A 24689-nucleotide genomic window follows, 5' to 3' on the forward strand; every position below is an offset into this window, starting at 1 on the left:
CATTATGATTTCCATCGGGAATTAAAAACTGCAAGAAGTACAAATGACTACTTAGACTTCACAGTAGTCAAATACTAAGTGGTGAAGAGCTACTCAGGTCTTTTACTTAAGTAAAAGAAGCAAAAAATTACTACAATAAAATTATTCCATCTCAGCTAAAAGTCCTAGTTTCAAAACTTTACTCAACTAAAGGTACTGTCTGTAGTAATGTTTTTAAATGTCTTATAAGTTGATCATATGTTTAGTATGTAAAATCTTAATCTGTAAAATAACACTTCAAGCTAATGCTGCTGCACTTCTCACACTAGCTTTACTTTTCCTCTATTGTAGATACAAATCCTCCAGGCAAAAGAACATATACTGCAATTAACAATCCACTGACATGGAAGGATGCCCAGACTTACTGCAGAACATACCACACAGACCTGGCTATGATCGAGAATGCTCAGGAAAACACAGATGTGACCTCAGTGATGTCAGAACATTATTCGTGGATTGGCTTGTACAGAGAACCATGGAAGTGGTCTGACAACAGCAGAAGCTCCTTCACAAACTGGCAAACAGGACAGCCAAATAACTATGGGGGCCAGAACTGTGTGGTTGAGAATCTAGACCATGTTTGGGCTGATCTGAGCTGTGACACTAAATTATTCTTCTGGTGCTATAAAGGTGAAACACTATATATATCTCATAAATGCTTTTCTTCTTTTTTCTCACAATGCAATAATATTTCCCTCCTTGGTTTGTGGATATATGTTTGTCGGACTGATCAGACCTGAGAGTGAAGAAGACCATGGTGAAGATAAAGATTCAGTCCGTTGCTGACCTTTCAGATCCAGCTACGAATACCCAGATTCTTCAGCAGGTAAAAATGATCTCCTGTCCCTACACGACTAAATCTCAGGCATTCAGAACTTCAGTCTGCCCATCCGGTCAGTTTCCAGGATCAGATCTCAGGATCCGTCTGAGGATCAGACCTTGGACATCAGACCTCAGGCTTCAAGGATGATCCCTGGCATCATATGTCATGGCCAGAACTCAAGAATCAGATTTCAGCAACAGACGTCAAGAATCAAATGGCCTCAGACAAAAAATGAACTATATTGACACAAAGAACAACAATCAAACAATCAAAACAGCTCTGACTGTCGACTCTGATAACTCCCTTCAAGGAGAGTAACAGCCCTCAAGTAAAACTGCTTTCAATTGGCAAATATAACACATGACATTAATAATGTTTATTGTGTGAAATATGTCAAATGCTACAATAATACTTAAAGTATTTTCTGTTTTATGAAGCTAGATTTCCAAAATGCTTGTATCATTCAGATAATGATCTTCTAATGTCACCTTTATTCCCTCTCAGCTAGGTGAAAGGTTCAAGACTTTACGGAGTGACGTTAAACTGAGGTGGGTGACTGAACCTGAAAAACAAGAGGAAGAGACTGATGAAGCCAGCACACAAACATTGCCACCTGGCTTTAAATTGTTTTAAACCAGTTGTAATTTTCACATTGAATTGTCAAGTTAATTGTAACACACTGATGGACAAGAATTTTTATTTGACAAAGTACCTGAATTTATCTATATTTATATACTGTATATTGTTTTTGCATTATTGACTGCTGGAAACTTTTCTTTTACAGTTTGGATAACTTGTATAAATAAATTCTCGCAAAAGGCAGTTAAAAAGTCCATCGAAATGGTAGTTTATATTATTTTAGAAAATATAATTCATGACAGTACGTTACCAAATTAGATGTTTGAAGTTTAGAAATGATGTATATAAATACTGAATTCAAAATACAACTTTACAAGTTTCAATGTCTTTCCTCTTAAGACAGTTCTTCAGACATTCAAATGTTAATAAGAGTTTTTTTTCCCCCTGTTTGGTGTTTGTTGTTCCTGTTGTATTCCTGTTGAGAATCTTTATTACCAATATTTTGAAAATAATAATTTTATCAAAAATGTATCAATACTTTCTTGTTGGTCAATACATCATCATTGTTCTTTGGCTTTATATTGCATTCATGAAATGTCCTAATATTATTACATCTTCTTACAAGGATTGCATGATACAATTTAAATTTAAATGTAATTAAATGTTAAAACACATAAAATTATTAATTAAATTATATTATTAATCATCTTCAGTGTTGTTTACTTTGCTGATTATTTGGTAAAATGAGGTATTTTGTTCAAAAGTTGCGTAATTTAGTGAAGCCACATTTTTCCAACATGCTTCTTCTTCAGAACAGTAAAGCTTTAGAATAAAACAAAGGGAAAATCTGTTGTTTAATTATTGTTTAAAGTTGGCTGAATCAGTTTAAAGATATAGCAAGCAACTATTTTGACAATTTTTGACCAGGTCTAACCCCTGGCTCTTCTTTCCCATGTTATTACAGAAGCTACTGAAAACAGGAAGGCACACTTCTTTGTCTATTTTCATTAAGTTGTTGGACCTATCAACTCAACTTTATTTATAGAGCACTTTAAATACAGCCAAAGCTGATACAAAGTGCTGTACATAAAAACATAAAAACATAAAAACATAAAAACAATGATAAAATAGCAAATAAAAAACAATAAAAGCAATAAAGCAAATGCCGTCTCATTCTGGATCAAAAGCCAAGGAATAAAAGTAGGTTTTTAGACGGGTTTTAAAAATGGACAGTGAGGGAACTTGTCTAATGTGGAGAGGTAAGTCGTTCCACAAAGTGGGTGCAGCAACAGAAACTGTCAGATTAGTTTTTAGAGTCTTGTTTGAATAGGAAGTCTTGTTTTGAACGTAGGAAATTAAAAACGAATCTTATGAGATTCGAAATCATGCCATTGTGGGAAATACAAGTGTGAGGCAAGCCACTAACCCAGTGCACCATCAATGCTTTAATGTTGAGCATTAAGCTTTGCAGATACAAGTCATACAGAATACAGCCTGCCATCTCTCATCAAGGAGGGAGGCAGCTAGATCAACTTGTGATCACTACATGCATGATAATTTGGGCGTCTCCGTTGTTTCCAAACCAAATAAGCATCCATTTAACACTGATTAGTTTTTTAGATAAATTATATTTATTTGTTATGGGTTGTTATCAAAGTTGGCTGCTTCGCCGTCACAATCTTGGCAGGGCCTGACTCCACCTAGCTCCTGGCTGGCTACTGGGCAAAAAGGTGGGGCATGTGTGGAGCTAAGACTTTGTCGACCTTCGAGCATAGTCTGTAATGGTATGCAAATACAACGTAGCATACCTTTGCAGTGGTGCTGCATCGGAACAGACCTAAGAGCTTCCTTGCCTTTGCCCTCAGGTCTGAGAGTCCCTGAGTCTGGTCGAGAGCTCTTTTGGACCATCAAGTTCAGGGCATGTGTAATGCAAATTGAGTGCCTCAGTGACGATAGGGACATATATCAGTCAAATCACTTCCCTTGGTTACTTTCCGGCCGCCAAAGCCTCGCAGTGAGCTGTGTCTTATATAGGTAAATTAGACATTTGAATGAAATTCAAATTATCTTACACATCCTTTGTGCAAAACCTTACCCTTCAGGAACAAAACATTTATTAGTTTTGCATTTTGACCTCAGTCTGAAGGGACATTGATTCGGGAAGACATTTAAACTCACACCTCAAAATTTGCATTGCTCAAACTTGAGAAATATTATCAGCTTTTTAGCAACAATTTGTTTTCTATTTCACGCCCATGAATTATAACACAATAAAACATTAGCCATGCAGAGCGACAGGTCATCCTCTGCCAGCCAGGGATGTTTAGCTGTGAATTATCCTGACATTAGTCAAACCTGAGAGCAGCATTTACAGTTAATAGGCTCATTGGTTACTGGAACAATAGTTAAAGCAGGTTACTTTAAAATGATTTGCTTCCATTGCAAGTAACATTCAAGATAGATTTTGTTTTTACTTTAGCAAAATAAATATGATCAAGCAGAGACTATTTTGTAAGTGTATTGAAATATAGATGTTTTCAACCTTATGTGTGGATTTATATATCTACAGTAAGCATATATTACTTAACACCAGTGTGAGTGTGAATAACTTTACCTATCAGAAGATGACCTCTGTATGTGAGTTAAAAATTGCTAATAAAAAAATGTATGAGTTTGGATAGTGTCATTGTAATATGTAAATGTTGTAAAGTAAGCAGACATGAATGTCAGACTCTACAGGTCAGGGTTTGGACAGCAGTGAATATAGCTGCCATGGGCCCCAGATGTTGTTCCAAAGTAAAAACAATCATGGCAACCATTTATCAATAATCAAGACTGGCTTTTTTTTCCAGGTGTTTGATAGGCCAGGTTCAACCCTTTAGAAATTTAAACACAACTTCAAAGAGGAGTTTGACAGGGAGCCATTTTAAACTTGTTCAGTTCCTGTAACCCTGTTCCGCCTTGTGTGACAGTGAAAATAAAGAGATATATTGCACTAATAAATAACTTTTCAGTGGTAACAGGCTCCAACTGAAGGTTTACAACTGGTTGTAAAGAAGCAAAAGGAAGGCTGACGATCGTTTGGTCATTTTGTTCCCTTGTACCATTTGGTGCAACGCCATAGTTGGCAAAAATGCTGCAGACACTCATATAAATGCACAAAATGAGGAGCACATGAAAAGGATTTTACAGCTTTAACTAGGTCAAGATGTGGTTTCTGTCTGGGTGTTTGTGTGATTTTATACATCAAGGGGAGACTTCTTCAGACCAAATCATGACAAAAACCTAAATACAGAGGAAACAAACTGAGAACGTCCACAACAATTATATTAAGTTAGAATAAATAACAACTCCACAAACTACAACCTCCAAAATGATCACATAGTTGAAAACTCCTTTCTATATCAGTTTCTATATCAGTTTGAAATTGGGAAGAAAATACACATTTAAACTGCATTGACCTGTGAGAATTAAGCAGTTACTGTCTGTTTCACGCTATATTAGTTTCAACTTGACTTTTTAAAAAAAACAAAAAAAAAAAACAGCTTGAATGCTATTTAGCAAATGTTAGCATGCTAACACACGAAACAAAGACAGTGGACACGTTAAACATTACACCTGCTTAACATCAACATGTTAGTATTGTCATTGTGAGCAGCCTGATGTTAGCATTTACTCTAAAACAAATATAGCCTCACAGAGCTGCTAACATGGCTGTAGACAAATCACTGATGAATGGCTGAATAGATGCACTCTTACCACAGACTATAAACACATGACTGAAAGAATACTGGAGAGAGCGATCAAGATGGAGAGCAAGAAAAAAATGTGAGCAATGCTAAATGGGACAGAGGAAAGAGGAGGAGGATGAGGAGCCACGGGAGGATGGATGAAGGAGGAGAAAGGGGGACAGGGGGAAGACTGAGCTGGGAGGGAGGTCCAGCAGCAGCAGCAGGCTGCAGGAATGTTTCACATGCCTGTCCTCTGGATGACCTCGCCTCCCTGGAGTGTGGGAGATACTGGGAGTAATTAGCCTCCTTTAACATTGGAGCAGTGCTGCCTCTACGCCTCAATGGGGTTAGCAGTGGCATTGAGAGAGATCAAGTGTATTTTTTTTATTTTCTAACAAAATAGAACAAAACCTTCTTCTTTGGCACCACCTGCCTGCTGCACTCCCTCTCTCTTCAGTGGTTCATTTTCAGATGATGCATTAAATTCCTTTTCTATATATTTCTTCTTTGTTTTTGTTATTAGGGCAGGGAACTTGTTTTCAGTCATTTCCAGCTGATGAATGTTGTAAATTAGTTCCATTATTTTGAAGTGGAACAGATTTCCTTCCCCCCACCCACCAACCCATCTTGCAGCTGACCTACTTTGTCTTCCGGTAGATTTAATTATGGCTCCTCCTAACTGCAAATATTTCTCACTTAAAGTCAAGGATCAAGAATTGAAGTGGACGTGAATGAAGAAAAACAGAGACTAAAAAGTATTGATTTTGTAAAAGGCCACATGGCTCCGATCATGAAATGCCAATACTGGAACATCAGTGTTATCTGCTTTGCTCTGATGTCCTTTATTTAAAACAAATGAGTTTCCCTTTATGGCAAATCCGGACCTAAAAACCTGAATGTTTTCCAGCATACTGATAGTAATGCACTTGTGTGATTTTAATTAAGAATTAAGTATGTATTTTAATGAATTTGTTTTTCATTATCAGATCAGTTGAGAAGAGACAAGACTTTTTCTGGCCAAATTAAAACACACGACACAAAAAAACAGCTGTATATTATTGAAAACCAAGCATTAACATTCAAATAATACTCAACTCAGCATTTAACCCAACAAGAGTGAGCATTTAACTTTAAAAATCCTGCATCAAAATCTGAAGCCAGAGTCAGGTGTGTCACTGACAGTTCAATCAGGCGACTCATAAATTAGTTATACAACAGCACTGCTCTAAAATCAGCTGGCAAAACCATGAAATGCAACATTTGGACAAATAATGTCTTATAAATAAATAAATACCTTGCTGAAATAAATATAAATATGGATCATGGGTAATGGATAGTTTGGATGAACTGGTTGGTCTTAAATGTTTAAAACAGGTTTTCTTTTTTTAACTGTATTTGATATCATGCATTAAAGGCTTATGATTCCACATTGAACCTTAGAGACATTATGTCATTAAGTAAAATCCTGTAACCTACTAAATCTCTGTGTAAATTGGGTTTCTCAAACCCATTAGAGGTTGATGATGGGATGATTTTACTATGGTAAGACATATTTATAGCATAGGATTTTTTAACCTGTAGAGGTACATGTTATCTTTTATCTTGATCTGAAAGCATAAGAAATGATCAATCATGTGTTAGCATGTTAGCATGTATCAACTGTCCTTGTTCACAATGATTATATTTTCCTAGCGATACTTCAGAGTGTTTTGTTTAAGCTACTTTTACTCAAAAGTTCCACTCATATGTTTGTGGGCTAAATACGGAGCTACAGCAATAAGGCGACTAGCTTAGCATAAAGACCAAAACTGCTGGGAAGCGGCTAACCTGGTACTGTCCAACATTCAACAATATGTCAAACAACAGCTCTGCATATGTGAAACAAAAAACCTATCTAAAACCTTTTCTGGATCCAGAGGAAGCAGCACACAGGCCCGGAAAAAAAAATGCCTCAAGTGATGTCACAGGAGTCAGTGTCGGCTAATGAAAACAAACAAGTTTAATGCTAGCATCTCGAAGCTACATTAGCCGCTGCTATCACAAGATCATTCACACCCGAATCTCCGACTAAGACTGCTTCCACATTTCTACGTTTTCATTTTAAAAAGAGGTTTTCAGACTGAAACAATCTCCGTCCAGACTACCACACCTGAAAACGCATAAAATACCTGCGCAATCGCGTACACTGGGCATGCGCGAGACAGTGTAAACAGGAAGCAGATTGTCTTGTTGCAGTTGATTAGTTGCAACAACAAAAAAATACTACGAACGAGGATCAGCAAAGACATAAAATGTAGAATTTAACTCCACACCAGCTGCTGGCAAAAACAACAAGGTCAGTAATGCATGTGATTCGTTTCCCGCGCTGTTTTCACCACTTGCAGCGGAAGTAGATGAGACACAATCAAGAAGCGACTACGTTTTCGTTTCCACAGTCTCCATTTCCGCCCGTTCAGATTACAACAAAACCCCCGGAGTTATCAGAGTAAAACGGGCCCAGCAGCGTTTCACAACGGCTCCGAGTCGACTGGACTGGAGGCAACAAACCGAGCAAAAGAGATGCGTTTTAAAACGAAAAACGTAGCAGTGTGGACATAGCATTTTTGAGGGTCAAATTGCACTGTGGGTAATGTAGGCGTCAGTTTTTTTTTTTTTTTTTTTTAAAGAATGCGTGGGATAAAAAAAAAGACAACGTGGTTCATTTGCGTCAATTTTGAGGCAATTTATAAAGGGTTCTTAAGCTTACGACTCTGTTTAAAGTTATTAAAAGGCTTCATGCATGAGCTGCAAACGTTTAATAACAGATGCTGAGTTGCCAAGACGTGGAAAATCCCCCTCCGATGGACTGTTGTCTTTTGCTGATGGCTCTTTACAAACCCATTGGCCTTTATTACCGGCTTTGTAACCTTTATAACTGCAAACTTTAAAACTTATTAGATAGTGACATGAGGGACCCCTTTTTTTTTTTTTACTGATTTACTAACATCCACAACTGCAGACTTGAAGGCTTCCCCAAACTTAAAGCATTAGTAAACATTTATAAACCATTAATTAAAGCTGATAAAGTCTTTATAAAAGTGGTGCCCAAACTTCTGATCTCAATCTCTGCAAAAAAAAAAAAAAAAAAAGCGAATATTTCCTATAGTGTTGAACCATTCCTTTAAAGTTAATTTTAATTTAATTTAATGTCGGATTGAGGCTGGCTACTTTCAGTGGAGTGAGGGACCTCAGTTAGTCGTTTCACCGCTGATGGTGATGTCAGACAGCGGCTGGGTCATGTGAAGGTCAGCAGCGGAGGAGGTTCACGGAGAGTTCACCCGCATACATTAGGTAACACCACCGGGCGCTGTGACATAACTAGTATGAAGCAGGTTGAGTTGAGACATTCGTCAATAAAGAAGAGATAAGAAGAGGAAGAAGAAGAAGAAGAAGTCCCGGAACAAACTTTGTTAAGAAACACAGCCTCCAGATCTGGATGTGTTGAACCGCTGCGTCTGTACCGGGGGACTGAAGTCTGCTGTCCGCGCGTCAACATGCAAACTGTTTCTGCACGTCTCCGGGAGATATAGGTCTGTCCCTGAGCGCACACGCCTCCTCTGAACGTAACACAGTCATGTTGTAGCGTTAAAACACAATTTGCATCAAGTACAGCTAAACTTCGAGAGAGAGAGAGAGAGACGGAGAGAGAAACCGCCTCATTGTGCAGGATTCCCCATGCGGGCAACATCTCCAGACGGACATCGCTGAAACCACATCATGTTTGACTATATGGAATTTCAGTCTTTCGGTCCCGGAGAGATCATGGACTTCTACAGCTCACCCAGTCCCGTCTGCATGCTGCAGGAGCAGGAGCAGGATCTGGCAGCCTTCTTCCCAGAGCTGATCGAGTCGGACTGGCAGGAGAGCCGGTGCTCGCAATGTAGGTGGAAACTGCAGACTGATGTTTTAGTTCATGTTTGAATCACTGATGTTTTGCTGTCCCTGCACCTTTCAAGTGGTACCTCATTGTGTGGTGTTTATTTTTTATTTTCCAGTAAAAGTCAGGTTGTTTGTTACATTATCACATTGGAATAAAGTTTCCAAACATGAGGCTGCTCTGGTGGGTCAAAGGTAGAAATAACACATGTACTGCAGATTGTAGATAAGGATGAAGTTTACAGTGTTTTGACTTTTCCATTACCTGGTTCAATAAATCAATTTTAATTTGTAAAGCACCTTTCATCCAGTTTAGTGTAATTCAGAGTGATTTACAGATGACTGACAAGCTGATGATAAGACAGTACAAATGAAAACAGTAAAACAATCTGAGATAAAAATTATGAATAGAATGAAACAATAGAATAAATAAAGAATATAAAATGAATCATTTTTGATAACAAATAAAATAAAGAAGAGGGTAGAAATCTAAATAAATAATGGCCATAAAGCATCATCAAAAGCCAGGCTAAATAAAAGTAGGTTTTAAGTTAACAAAAATGCTGTTGTCAGAACGTTAAGTGCTTTAAAAACAAGTCAAATAATATTAAAATCAAATATTAAAATACAAACACGAAGCCAATGAAAAGACTTTAAAATATGAGCATGTTCTCGGTTCTGTATCCCCGGCCTCCTGTCACATTTGTTCAGCTAATCATACTCATATAAAATGGAAATCGAGACTAACTTTTCCACATCCGGTTGGTGAAACTCATTTCATTCTGGTTTAATTTGAGTTTTCCTCTAATCACGTATTTAAACATTCAACAAATGGTTTATAAAACACTATACTGTCCTTGTAAGCAGATAGGAATGTGTGTCAATAGCTATAACTCCTCCTGTGTGCATCCATAAGTGGAAGCTGCTGTGTAAACAGTTAATGAATGATGATATAGTAAAAACAAAATGAAATATGTCATCACATGAGAGATTATAACGCTTGACAAATACTGTACATTAGGAAGAACTTAAAAATGGCCTTATAGCTGCCTATAACTACATTATAGTGTGTTTTACATCATTAAATGTTTATGAACTGCTTATAAATGTTAGATGGGGCAGTTGAAGTGAAGTGTTTTCATTCCACATTCATGAACTGTTCATAGTGTGACATTTTTCATGATGAGTTTCCTCATGCAGGAGCTTTCTTTTGAACAGAGAAGGGATGTGGAGCGCAGCAGAAAACAGGGTGCTGTATCTGAGCGCAGCGTCAGGGTGGTGGTCTGTGTTTGGGACGGGACGGGGCAGGGCCGGTCAGTTTGGGGTCACGGCGGGTTCACCGGACGGTCACCAGCTCAGGAGGTCAGAGGAGAGCCCGACTGTGCCAGTGGTGCAAGAAGTACTCAGATCCTTTTCTTAAGTAAAAGTACCAGCACAGCAAAACGTAAAAATACTACTGTTACAAGTAAAAGTCCAACATTCACAAGTACATAAGTATTATCAGCAAAATATACTGAAAGTATCACACAATAATAGTTCTGCAGAAAAATGGGCCCTAAAAGTGATATATTATTTGTTATTATTTATAATGGTTGGTTTTAATAATGGTGGAGTAAAAAAGAACAATATTTCACTTTGAAATTTGGTGAACAAAAAGTAGAAATTAGGATAAAATGGGAATACTGAAGTAAAGTTCCTCAAGATCCTATTTAAAGTAAAGTACTTGAGTAAATGTATTATTTATTATCTCCCGGGCAGGAAAATCTACAATCTAGATTTTTTTTTTACCCAAGAAGAAAAAACAAGTTGATTTTTTTCATCGACAAATTTAATTCATGAATTACGTTTCAGAACATAATATCATAAAAATACACACTGTATTCATGTCATAAATGCCATACATTATTAAAATAAATAACCCAAAGCTGCGGTATTTAATGAATTAACCAATTAGTTGATTGAAAGATTAATCAGCAACTATTTCGATAATTAATTAATTGTTTTTCAAGCAAAAATGCAGAAATTTTGCTTATTGCACTCTCTCAAATGTCAGGATTTGATGTTTTTCTTTGTCATAAATGACATTAAATGAAATGTGTTTGTGTTTTGGGGCATGGATCAGACAAAATAAGACTTCCGAGAACGTCAAATTTTTTGGCCTTTTATAGAACAATATAAAATGATCGCTAATGGAAATAATTGAATAATTGTTCCAGGCCTAAAATAACTATGACTACAACTGCCGATTATTTTCATTAGTGATTAATCAGCAGACCATTTTTTGATTAATCCGTTAATCTTTTGGTCTATAAAATGTTTTTTAAAAATAGTGAAAAATATGCTACAGCTTATCCCAAAGTCCTTGTTGACATAGTTTTGTCCGACCAACGGCCCAAATCCTAGAGACATCCTGATTTTAATGCTAAAACAGAGAAAACCAGCAAATCCTCACAGTGGAGAAACTACAACCAGACAGTTTTAAGCATTGTGAGCAAAATGAAACATAACAAATAAAGGTGAAGAGAAAACTAGTAACTAGTAAATCAGTTAAATTTTTGACATTCATGAAAACAGAAACAAAGGTTTTATTAGGTTGAATTTTGATTTATGGTGGTAGTATTTAGGTTCTCTTTCTTAATACCAGTGTAAGCATAAATAACATTTAGCATCATGTAGCATCTATGAATGAGCTTATACACTTTGTTTCACTTATAAGTTGAGATTTTAGCTTTGGTCTTTTCACTCAGGTCCTTCCTTTGTTGTTCCTTATCTTTCAGCCTGAAAATCCTTTGTTGATTTAAATGTTTGAGTCACACGGTGCATTGTGGCATACATCAAATAACACCACCTAAATTGGGGTTGGGGGTAACCCTCTTTTCCCCCCTTCCCCCGACCGAATCACTTACACCGCCCCACCACACACACTTTCTGTTTCTTCTCCCTCCCGCTCATCAGTCAGTTGGGCTTGTGGCATGCTCCTGCATTGTTTTGCGTTGGGAGAGCGCTTGGGCTGATGGGGGTGTCCTCGTTTGACCCGCCGGTTCCAGGTTCAACCAGAGGCCACGGGTTCAGGGGGATGGAGATGAACAATTTTTCTCGTTTTTGTTCCCTTTTCCAAATGGCTGTCTTCGTTTTCTGTCAGTGTTGGGGCGGTGGATGTGAGCGCTGAGTCGGCGGGAGGCTGAGCGAGCCCCGCAGACGGGAGCGAAACCTCCTCTCTAAAGTGGGTTTTAAGTGGGACGGTTGCCTGCTGGGATTGATGGAGGGAAATGTTACATTTATCCGTATAGATTTACATGAGAGTATAGATCGGTATAGATTTACACGAGAGTCCTGAGCACTGAGCTGGACACAGTGACTAAATGCTCCGAGATCATTGCTTGACTTTACTCATTTAAATGTCATAGCAGCTTTGTGAAATTGAACATACGTGGCGTTTAGCAGAGTGCCGTGGCCGCTGTGAGGAGGGACACAGTTAGCTTCCTCCACAACTTGAAAATGTAATGTTTTTATATATTTCCACATTTGTTTATGACCATATTCCACATTGTCGTTCTACACATTCATTTTAGAAGTAATGCTCAAAGTCTAAAGCCCCATTAACAGACCCCCGAGACAGAAAAGTGATCATTTATTGATGTTTTTGACTTCACATGCTTCTGATTAAAGGAGCTATTTTTAAGTTTTGCTATCGCTACATAGCCAACATTAGCATTAGCAGCTGTTTACTTACCAGTTTAGAAGAAATATCGCGAGTTCAGCATCAAACTTCATTCCTCTACTCGTCAGGAGTTGTCACCAGGGTTGGAGAACAACACCGATGTTAACTCTTGTTTATATCACGTCTTTTCTTCCGCTAAAGTTAGCACGCTAACAAGCTAGCCTCAGCCTGTCTCGTCACTTTCCGATAGCGACTCACTGCAGCCTCCAATCTGCACTGAAGACGTGGCGCTGCTCAGAGGACGAATTAAAACCTTTTGTCTTGTAAACTCAACCATGGCTGAAGCTCTTGTCAAGCAACAGTCATCACCACCCGCTCCCGACAAGAAACCACGTTCAGCGGCAGATAAAACTTACAAGTAGCCCCTTTAACACTTATCATGATCAGTTAGTTATGATTCCACTACTTTTTCCTTTTTATGATGTAAACTTGGCGCTCTTGAAAACGACAGCTCCTGGTTCTCATTGTGTTCTTGGGTAATGAGAGATCAGGAAAGAAGGCGACATTTTGGTTTGCCACAGAGGTAACGGAGTATGTGCTCAGTATATTTCAATCTGCATTTTTTAAAATATATTTCTGCTGTACAAATAGGATTTTTGGCCTCATGCTTAAAAGTATGCTGAATTAGCTATTAGCAGCTCATGTTAGCAGTGCATGCATTTATGGATTTAAAGACATGTATCACTGGATTAGTTTGAAACTGAAGAAAATTCTCACATTCTGGAGTTAAAAATGTGTTTTTCTATGATTTGTCAGTGGATTTATGGGCATTTATTTTCAATGTACATCAGAGATAACAACATATTTGGAAAGTGTAAGTTACAGTGGATTTAGAAATATATGTGTGGCTTCAAGGATTGCGATTTTTGACACGTTGCAGCGGTCAGGCGCTAAGGGTTTTAAAGTTCCTTAATTGCCTTCATGAACTATAAGGTGTGATATTGTGTGTTTGCAGCAGTGGGCAGCCAGAGCTCCAGCTCCAGCTCCAGCTCAGATGATCTCTTCACCAGCCCCCCCTCGCCGCCTCCACCTCCTCGCACTTACAAGCCCTGCTTTGTGTGTCAAGACAAGTCCTCAGGCTACCACTATGGAGTCAGCGCCTGTGAGGGCTGCAAGGTAACAGATCAGGACCGCGGTCTGCTGCACAACATGCAAGCATTTTGTGAATGTGTGCCATGCTGCAAACAGGGGTTGAACCCAGTTACAAAGCTCTCAGGAAAAGTAAATATGTTAGTGCATGTTACTGTTTTACAGGATTTCTGTTGCATTAGTCAGTTACCGATTCCTGTGTTTGCCCAGAGGAAACACCAACATCACTACGTGTGTTTGTGTGTGTGTGTGTGTGTGTGTGTGTGTGTGTGTGTGTGTGTGTGTGTGTAATGTTTGGTATAGCCACACAGTAACAGTGACATCCCTCTAGACAACATAAACACAGGCCTTTTCCTCTTTGAATTTACCTGGTTTGTGTAATTCCACAGAGATTTGTATCTCTGTTATCTGTAGGTACATTCATGTTTTCGTCTGTGACACTTTTCTTGGAAACTGATTCGTCTTTGCTATTACTCCACATTTGATTGACAGGCACTTTAATGCTATCAGTAAACTAAATTTACATTTGCATTTACTACTTTTATCCAAAGCGACTTACAAGTGAAGGACAACACTAAAGCTTCAGTGCAGTAAATCTAAGTTGTTGGTGTTTTGTGATGCTTTTAAAAGTTTCTGTACATCAGTAATCTAAATACAAAAGGCCCATGTTTTACTGTGACATGATGATGCACATTAGTCAATATCTCAGGATCTAATTGATGTATTTTGCTCAGACATTCATGATGAATTCTAATGACTTTGGTGATCTCTTGATCATTCCTCCCACGCCACCAGCAGGTCAAACCTTTCAGTTTCCCAGTGAAATATCTCTATGTGTAACTCGTGGAGTGATGTTATCAAATATTTCTATGCATTATACATTTATACATGATGTTTGGTCATTTTCTATCACATTAGGCAGGATTATTTCCACTACTCTGGCAACTTAAATCATTAATATCTTCTCTCTCCTCCCCTCTCGGGCCTCCGCAGGGCTTCTTCCGCCGCAGCGTGCAGAAAAACATGGTGTACACCTGTCACCGCGACAGAAACTGTATCATCAACAAGATCACCAGGAACCGCTGCCAGTACTGCCGGCTGCAGAGGTGCTTCGCTGTGGGGATGTCGAAGGAGTGTAAGTGTCTGACCCTCTCTGGTTTGGCAGGAGGCCTCGTAGGACTCTTTGCTCTGCCGTGTTGATGATCATGTGGCGTCTGTAAGAGCCGAAATTAGACAAGAAAGAGGGAATAATCTGTGCTCACAAAAGGTAGTAGACGAGGAGAGACAGTAGAGAGTGGATTGTAGATGTCAGTTTTCAGAGAGAGTGTAAGAGGTGAAGGAAAGGTCAGTGTCATTACTGTGAATCATTGATTCAGGTTTTTTCGTTTGTGTTTCTGCAGAACCAGTTGCATGTTTCGTAAGTGACTCATGAAACCACAGTGAAACAAATACACACTTCAACTGTAGAAAGTGCTGCAGTGATGGGCCGATACGAAGCTTTAATGTGCTCTAATACTAGCAAAAAAAAAAAAAAAGAAGAAGTTTTCCTGTGCTGTACATCTGTTGGTGCGTCACGCTCCTGTGATTAGTGTTGATTTCATAAATGAAAACTATGACTCATGTTCGTCAAGGACCTTTTTATCCCTCTGCGCCGGCGACAGTCAGAGCTGGAGGCATTTTGTTTTTGCGTTGTCTGTCGGTCTTTACGTCCGTCCATTTCTCGTGAACGTGATATCTCAACGGTGCCTCGACGGAAGTTCCTCAAATATGGCAGTTGAGTTGAACTGATTAAAGTTTGGTTTGGACAAAGGTCGAACAGGTTTTAGCCATAACTTAAGACTTCACACAGCAAATATGACAATATTCCACACAAATGGTTAATATTTGACATGATGCTGGATAAACAGGGCTGTAATCTCATGACCAAGAGGAGACGATAAAGAGACAACAGGGACGTAGTTAAACACTGTGACTGTATCAATGCGCAATATCATTGACAAAAGAGACAAATGTTTAAAAACTAAAAACCTCACATAAAAGAGGAGACAAACTACTGCAGTCTGTTTACTTTTCAATGCGGCAGGTTTGTTTCCTGTGCTGTGGGTCCATCTTTGTTTCCATGAGGTTGAGGAAAGGATTAAACGCATCGCTTTATCAGAAGAGAAGCAATGTAGAAAATAAAAGTATAAATATGAATATGGATGTAAGACACCAGACACATTCTTCAAAGCTGCATTCTTACTCATTCAGCCTGTGTTTTTCATCATATTGTGATAAGATAAAACGTGAAATAAGTTTCACGAAAATGACAAAACATTCCTGTTTGTGGTTGGACTATATGCACTGAAAGGTTCACTGTAATCTGATGACTAGAAATGTCAACAGTTTTTATCGAACGAAATGTGACTAAAATAGTTATGGTTTTCTTTGACTAAGATAAGACTAAAATACTGAGACGTTAGTCAAATGAAACTTGATTAAAAAACAAAGATAGAAGCATGATCGGGTTGACTAAATAAAATAAGAATAACAACAAAAAATGAATTTAAAAGAAAAGCTGACAAAATGAACGCTACAGTCAGTTCCCTTAAAGTCTCAGATATCCAGCCAAGAGCGTAAACCCCCCCACCCCCCCCCAACCCGCAACCCTTGATCTTTTCTCTAAACTCCGCCCGTCCAGCTGCCAAAATCCAGATGACAGAAACTCTGGCTTGATAAAAATGTTGAAGCATTCATCTGAGTGGCCTTTAATTATTTCCCTGCATTCAGAGCAATAAGCTGTCTGCAGACTTTTCTTCGCTCTGGGGCATTTCCTCCCATGCGACAACAAAGCTGCCCTGTCTTCTTTTGGTGGGGGTTATCGGGGCTGAACGCAGCATGACAACAAAAAACTGGAGACATTGTTCAGAGCTGAAGAAAATTCATCCTAGTTCCTGTTTTTCAGCTTTTTTTTTTTTTGCCGATCTTTTAATAAACGACATTATTAATACTGATGCATCAGTGTGTAAGCAGCTATTTACTGTCATCGCTATAACTACTTTATATACAGACGCACAAATACCTCAAAGTCGTACTTGCCACCACTGCTTTTCAGTAAAGATTGAAATACAGCGTTTTCTATCTATGGATTTATTCTCTGTTCGATTTGAAAGTGAGACGTTCCTGGTGAGCTCCAGCAGCACTCGAGCGCCCCGACTGTACACCACAAACAAAGTCAAACTGTGTAAAACCCAGGAGGGGGGAAGTGACCCAGATAACTGCGTGTGTGTTATGTGGAGGGAGCTGAGGGCAGCGATAGGGCAGCAGTGAAGGATCCACCCAGCCACATGTTCTTGTTGGTGCTCGTCCACCCTCAGACAGACACACATATTACATAAATACATCACATGTAGCAGACAGATGGATGCTATGTAACAGCTCGCTGGCTGCTTCAGTCGGTGTGTAATGTGAGCTCACTCGGAGTGTTTACACAATGAGGACTGGATGTAGGGCACCCAGAGAAGAGGAGGAGGAGGAGGAGGAGGATGGCAGAGACTGAGGTGTTGCATAATCTCGAGCGCCCCTGACATGTGTGTAGCTGCCTAAGCCAAAGTCAGTGGAGCACAATGTTGACACCGTTACCGAAGCAATTATGAAAGGCTAACCTGGTTAGGCTGCGTTAGCCGGCTTCACGTGCTCCCTGGAGTAGCAGATAATCCGAACAGCTCACTGCCAACTGTTTCCTACCAGAGACAGAGAAATCTGCTGATCGTGAGGTTTGTTGAGTTTGTTTTTGTTAACTTTAGATGCTTTAAGAATCTCAATTGAAATGCCCTTCACCTCCCTTGTAAGGAGGTTCAGTGACTGATTTCCAAACCTCAATTATTAAACTAAAACATCCCATCACGGCCAAAAATATGTGGAAATATGTGTCCCTTTACAAGATTAAACGCTGGACAGATTTATTCTCTCTTTGTCATGGGTTTAGACAAGGATGTAGGTTTGTTTTTTATATGCAATATATGGAATATATATATTACAGCTGGAATGATTAGTTAATTAATTGATTAGTTGATTGTCCGAAAAATCATTGGCAACTTAATTATTAATGTCTATCTGTCTGTCTGTCTGTCTGTAGCAGTGTCTCTGTTGTCTGAATTGTGTGGACAAAAATAAGTGTCTTGTATTTTCAAAATCAAAGCCTGAGTGTCATGAAAGGCTTGTGAAGCCGTATATACATTTGAAATTCAGGAAAGAATAACATCAAAATCCCAAATATCTTCGGGTACCAGCGTTTGATCTTTTAGAATCCCTTCCAGCTATTTATTTCCTGAACATCTCCTAACTGGCGTCATCCTTCTCCCCCAGCGGTGAGAAACGACAGGAACAGGAGGAAGGGGAAGAAAGAAGCGGTGAAGATGACGATCATGGAGACGTACGAGCTGACGGCGGAGCTCGGCCTGATAGTGGAGAAGATCTGCAGGGCTCACAGAGAGACCTTCCCCTCCCTCTGCCAGCTGGGAAAATACACCACGGTGAGTCTCGGCATGATGGTAATCTGCAGAGAGCGAAAACAACAAAGCTGTCCCAAGTTTCCCAAAACTTGCTGTATTTTACTTATTTTTTAAACGTTTCTGTGCAAGGAAAAGTTATTTTTACCCACAATCTGTCACTGCAGAAGCAAAAGAAGTTTGGAGTTGCAGAGACGGGATTACTGAGCTCTGACAACCTCATGGGGAATGTAGGAATGATCTGAAGCAAAGAGGGATCTTTGATTATTATTCAGAGACCGTCTTGTTACTGAAATGTCAGAGCTTGATGCTCACAGTGGCTCAACACATGGTTATTAAGAAAAAAAAAAATCAACTTATTACCAGTTTTCATATAATAGAATTAGTTACAGCTAAACACAAGAAATGTGAATATTTGATAACACTTTATTTTTACTTACATTTTTTTTGAGGAAGTTTCCCAGAACAAAACTGAGGCTATTGGTTATGTTAGTTAGGATTTAGTTAAAGTAAATAGTATTAAAATCTAGAGCTGATCCATTTAAACCCAAGAACGTATTTATTTTCCTTTATAACTGGCAACTTTATTCTTCATATAATTAAATGAAATTGTACTGTATTCCTACCTGTAGACAAGTTGTGATCCTGATTTACTGGGATCAGCTGAACACTGCGGGGGACATTTACTAAGGACTTGTGCCTTAACGGTCCAGTGGTGTTTGTTTTATTGCACCTGGATTTGCACATGTAAATGGAAGGAAAGCAAACAAAAACAAAAGAAAAAAGAAAAAGGGAGGATTGAAGAGAAGTCTACACAAATACTGTGGCCGCTGCACCTCATTTATCAGTCTGAACCAAAGCCACAGGGAAATCTGTTTTTGTTAATAGTCGTCATTGTTGGTGAAGATGTAAATTCAGACTCATTGCTTTTGTGCTGTTAGAACAACAGGGAAATTTGCGTATTCAACAACAATAAACGCACAAAAAGCACACAGGGTACATTCATGCAAACCGGGACACACATCCATCACAATCAGGGAAATCGGCCCATCCCTTCATGACATAAAAGCAAAAACTTCCCAGTGTAATGCAATACGGTAATCTAACTGGTATATTGAATCGAGGCGTGCCCTTCTCAGACATACATGAATGATTTTCCCCTCACATTTGTGCTTTAACAAGTCAACACAACTCAGTGACGCCTGAATAATGAGTAACGTCGGGAAATACAGAGGGAATGACAAACAGCTTCTGGACAGACAAAATGAACTTCCTGGTTTGAAATAAGTGGGTGGATACCTATGACTTTTACATTTAATAAGCACATCTTCAATCATTTTTTCTAGGAGTTTTAGAATAAGATATTTATTTAAGGTTAAAAAGGTTCATTATTGAAGTTTCAAAACATCTCTGCTTAAAATGCAGTGCTTAAAATTGAGCTTGAAAATCTACTGATTAAAAAGATTAAAAACGTTTTAACTGGATTATGGTCAGTTTGGCACCGCAGCTCTATTTTTGTTGTTTAATGTTTGAGAATCAGGTTCTGATCTGCTTTAGTAAACATCATGGCTGCCATCAGTGCGGTCAAAGCTCACTTATAATCATGGTATTCCAGTCTCAAGCGCAGATTTGGAAAGTTATGATGACAAATTGTCGTGTGGCCTTACTTTTACAGTCAGATTCTGTCTTTTAGCTGCTATAATCAATATTTTTACACAGCAGTCGATCCAATTACTATATTTATGTCAAAGGTGTTGAAAACCATCACACAGCTCTGCGGCTCCTCTCAGCTCTGTGCCATGTTTGATTTTAGTGTCTTTTAGCTCGTTGTTTTGGTCTCACGGCTGCAGCTTTACTATGTGAACTTTCCTTCACGGCGGTTGATGGGGACAGAACAGAGCTAAAAATGGGACGTTGATCCATCAGGTCGAGATAAACATGATTCCAAATCACTGACAGTGTTGCTCTGTGTCTGCTAGATGTGGAAAGAGGCGACTGCTTGCTAACGTATTAGTGATATCAGAAGAAACAGTATGTCTTGATGGTTTATTTATAATCACATCAGGTAATTGACATTCATGATCTTTTTTCTCCTCCGTCCAGAACTCCAGTTCAGACCACAGGATCCAGCTGGACCTCGGGCTGTGGGACAAGTTCAGCGAGCTCGCCACCAAGTGCATCATCAAGGTGGTGGAGTTCGCCAAGCGGGTGCCGGGTTTCACCGGCCTGACCATCGCTGACCAGATCACTCTGCTCAAAGCCGCCTGCCTGGACATCCTGGTGCGTCCATCCTCAAACAAGCTTCTATTAGCACCTTCAAAAAAGGAAAATATTTGTTATGATGACTGAAATAAGTAACTGAATGTCCTGAATTACAAACAAATGCAAACGTACACAGACAGACACGCAGGCCTACACGGCTCCTGCTACGATTCGCACCCTCTGTGGATCTTCAATCAGCCGACACTCATGCCAAAGACAAACAGGCAGGCCGACAGAGAGCAGCCCTCAGGGAGAGAGTGTTTCATGTTTGATTCTCCGTCATTTACTGCCAAGTCTGTCCGTCATCGGAGCCCGATGATTTACTGTGACACTCTCTGATAGCAGCAGGGGAGTGCCATGTACGATCACATCATCGCAAGCACTGTCACCTTCTTCTTAACACATTCTTTCCCCCCGATGAGGCATTCTGGGTTTTATTCTTTGCTAAGTTCATGTCGCTCACGCTGCCCCTGCAGTAACAACACGAGCCCAGTGGGCCGTGCATGCTTCCCTAAATATGTATTACTCATCAGGGACAATGCACAGTAATCAACAACAATTAAAGTGTTAATGAGCCAGAGTTAAGATTGATGTTTTAATCGTCCTGCCTGAAATGTGAGAAGTCTAAAGTATGAATTAAAGAAAGAATCAGAAACTAGGCTTCTAAGAGGAAAAAAGGTGAGAAGACAACCGGTGTTCCTTGGTGCTTTTGTCCTGAAGCTCCGCCCAGTCTGTCCCTGATTGCCCCATGAGATGCACCTGGCCTGGGAGGAAGGGTTTAAAAGCTCTGGTGCCAGCATCAGAAGGGGCGGAGGCCTCTATCATGGCGGCTGCTGGTGTTGCTGCCGCCCAGTCTGGGGTTTTTGGTTCTTCTTGTCGTTGTGATGTTTGTGTCTTTCATAGTCTTAATATAGCGCCCTGGTTGTTTTGCACATTTATGTTAAACACACTCTATGGACTTTGTTGTTTTAGAAGTGTCTTGTGAGTCTAATTTGGGTGGAGTGTTGTGCACCCAAGGGTGTAACAGGCGCAAAGCTGAACGCAAGTGACTTTGCTGGATTCAGACCGATGCAGTTTCCTCTCCAGTGCCCACGTTGTTTAAATAGCAGATACAACCCTTTTGAACTGTGCCGTTAAAATAGCAAAAGTGGTAAAAGCACTTCAAATAAATAAGAGTCTACTTCCCTGCAAGCAGAAAATAACCACAGGCACTGAGTTCTGCTGGGATATAAAGTGTTGCCTAGCAACATCAGATTTTAGAAAGTGTTTCTTGATAAAGTAATTTTTGTGTGGATCTTGTCTTGTGCATATGAAATCACTTTCTGTACATCGCTTTAGGGATTTTAATGTGAAATAGATGGAGGAAGTCAGCAACAGCAAACAGGAAGGCATCGATCTAAAATATCAAATTATTTCAAAATAAAGTGCAGTATTTCCCTCATGTGTGTCGTCGCTCTGTTTCCTCTTTTCATCCAGATCCTGAGGATTTGCACTCGCTACACTCCTGACCAGGACACCATGACCTTCTCCGACGGGTTGACCCTGACCCGCACTCAGATCCACAACGCCGGATTCGGACCGCTGACGGATCAGGTTTTCACTTTTGCCGGGCAGCTGCTGCCTCTGGAGATGGACGACACGGAGAGCGGGCTCCTCAGCGCCATCTGCCTCGTCTCTGGAGGTACGGGAGCTTGGACTCAAGTAAAACCAGAAAAGAAGTGACACATAACCCAACTTGTAAACTCTGTGGTGCCACACTCTTGTGGTGTGTTCTGCATTAACTGCGCCAATAACAGCTCCACCGTCTTCGTCTGTCCGAACAGATCGACAGGACCTGGAGGAGCCGTCCAAGGTGGAGGTGCTTCAGGAGCCGCTGCTGGAGGCGCTGAAGATCTACTCCCGAAAAAGGCGACCCAGCATGCCCCTCATGTTCCCCAAGGCCCTCATGAAGATCACTGACCTGCGCAGCATCAGCGCTAAAGGTCAGAAACAAGATTAGCTCAGAGCTCGTCCTTCACACAAAATGTTGATGATTTAATATTTCGAATTAATTTGTTCCTGTTGCAAATTAAACTTACAGATGATTGCGTAACCTTTGATCGTTTCGACAACATTTATTTTCTTACAAAATAAAAGCTGGACTAATAAACAATAAAACACACCTTCGCTCAGTTCAGCACACTCAGTGGTTGTGTCTCTACAGCCTGACGTCATCTGGTGTGAACAGTAGTTTATGATGGCTCGCGGTGACTTAATTACTGTTGTCAAGTCATGTTACTGTTTAGCATTTACCTTTATTGTGTAATCACGATTTCACACTATCAGCATCAACTCTTTCTATAACCTGATTCTTATTTTTGTAGTTTTATAGCCATTATCATGATTGACTATAACATTTCACTTAGGATTTCAGGAAGTATTTGAGTAAGTAATCACCCCCCGTAGGAGGAAATCAAACTGTATTTTGCACCAGGCTGTAAACGGGCTGTAAAACCAGGCTGTAAACATGTTTATTTCTGCTGTAAACTTGGATATTTTAACATGAGAGTCTATGGAGATTGACTTGCTTTTTGGAGCCGGCCAGAAGTGGCCATTTGAGGAACTGCAGTTTTTGCACTTGAGTGTTGGCTTGGGAGGAGGTTGCTGCTTGATTGTCGGCCTGAACTAGCTTGCAAGCTTCACAGCATTTGTGAGAGATGTTTGAATATTTTGCCTTTAATTTGAAAACCTTGCAACTAAGGTCCCGCTGCTGGGAATCGATCTATGGAAGTTGCAGCCATATTGTCTGCTCCCCACCCAACCAGCCACAGTTCGCCCACAAGGCAGCCTTTCTGATAATACCCTCATTATCTAACAGAGACATGTGCATCTCCACAGGGGCTGAGAGGGTGGTGACGCTAAAGATGGAGATCCCGGGCTCCATGCCTCCCCTGATCGAGGAGATGCTGGAGGATCTGCAGAACCTGGAGAAACACCAGAAGAAACAGTCGGAGGAGAGCCGAGCGGAGCAAAACACCAGCCAGCACACACGCACCGCCTCCTCGCAGCGCATGAACTCCTCCGCTTCTTTACTCTGAAGCTGCTCAAAGAACGTTTCGTCCCTCTTCCCTCCCCGGAGAAACCGCTCGCTACATAAAGTACAGATGCAGTCCAGAGGGTTACTAGTGTCTTACCTCTGTCTTTGGTCGGAGAACTGTCAGTGAGTATTCGCAGATTGATGAAGAAAGATAAAGATGCAGTAAAGTCTTAATCAGTCACAGTTTCTTTCTTTTTTTTTTTAACCCTTGGTCGCAGTCACCTCATAAACATTGAGAATCAATCTCAGCTGTTCTTTACCTGGTTTTTACTGTATTTATATGTGCATGAGATATCACATGGATTAATTTTTTTTACCTCATTGAATAACGCCTTTAGCATTAGCATAGCAACGATAGGCAAACATATTGAAAGGACTTTTTTTGGAGCTTTTTACATACGTGAATTTTTTTTTTTCACTTGTCAAAGTTCTACTGTTTGTACCTGATGTGTCGATGTGTAAAAAGAAAAGGGAAATATAAATGCATTAACAGAGTTCACAAACTGATGTAGCTGGGATGACGTCATAGAAAACATCACATTTAAGTACAACAAATAACCAACAGTATTGTAGTCATCAGTGTTGCTCCGCGGGTGTCAACTCTTTCTGGAGAAGTTGTGCTGGAAATCTGCATTATGAAATATAAAGAGTTTGAACACTGAATTTAGCTCATACACAACATATTGTAGCTGCAAAGTTTTAACCCCAGAATGTATATTACATATATTAACAGGGCTGGATATTGTTTGAAATGATACTTTTTTTATACCTTACTTTGAGTACTGTATAAACATGTTTACTATATAAAAAAACTATTTGTTTTTCATTTAAGTCCATTTCTGAAATGCATCTGTGTTTGATGCCTTATCACAGATATAGCTGTAAATGAATTTTGCCTAATTAAATACAATGTATTGTAGAAATAATAATAATAATAATAATAATAATATCACAAAAAACAGAC

General features: G+C 39.7%; 2 protein-coding genes across 4 annotated transcripts in view; both read left to right on the forward strand.

The window, feature by feature from the left end:
* Positions 1–24689, forward strand: part of septin7b (septin 7b) — a 125955-nt gene that overhangs the window by 66118 nt on the left and 35148 nt on the right. The gene's annotated exons all lie outside the window — the stretch shown is intronic.
* LOC130172749 (retinoic acid receptor beta-like) lies at positions 7803–24177 on the forward strand. Of its 2 annotated transcripts, none has more exons than XM_056381656.1 (8): positions 7803–9091; positions 13764–13924; positions 14891–15032; positions 18245–18411; positions 20491–20667; positions 22126–22330; positions 22473–22631; positions 23527–24177. In XM_056381656.1, exons 1-8 carry the CDS (start codon positions 8929–8931, stop codon positions 23724–23726), a joined length of 1374 nt encoding a protein of 457 aa, XP_056237631.1. In that variant the 5' UTR covers positions 7803–8928; the 3' UTR covers positions 23727–24177. The 2 variants fall into 2 exon arrangements, with proteins under 2 accessions (XP_056237631.1, XP_056237632.1); XM_056381657.1 differs by having other exon boundaries at positions 13767–13924.

Source organism: Seriola aureovittata, chromosome 7, assembly GCF_021018895.1.
Source record: "Seriola aureovittata isolate HTS-2021-v1 ecotype China chromosome 7, ASM2101889v1, whole genome shotgun sequence".
Lineage (NCBI taxonomy): Eukaryota > Metazoa > Chordata > Actinopteri > Carangiformes > Carangidae > Seriola > Seriola aureovittata.

Excerpts from the sequence above, each read along its gene's own strand:
- LOC130172749 (XM_056381656.1), top strand. The coding sequence starts at position 8,929 with ATGTTTGACTATATGGAATTTCAGTCTTTCGGTCCCGGAGAGATCATG. Across the intron at positions 20,668-22,125 it reads CCGCCTGCCTGGACATCCTG|ATCCTGAGGATTTGCACTCG; the intron begins GTGCGTCCATCC and ends CTTTTCATCCAG. Across the intron at positions 22,632-23,526 it reads GCGCAGCATCAGCGCTAAAG|GGGCTGAGAGGGTGGTGACG; the intron begins GTCAGAAACAAG and ends GCATCTCCACAG.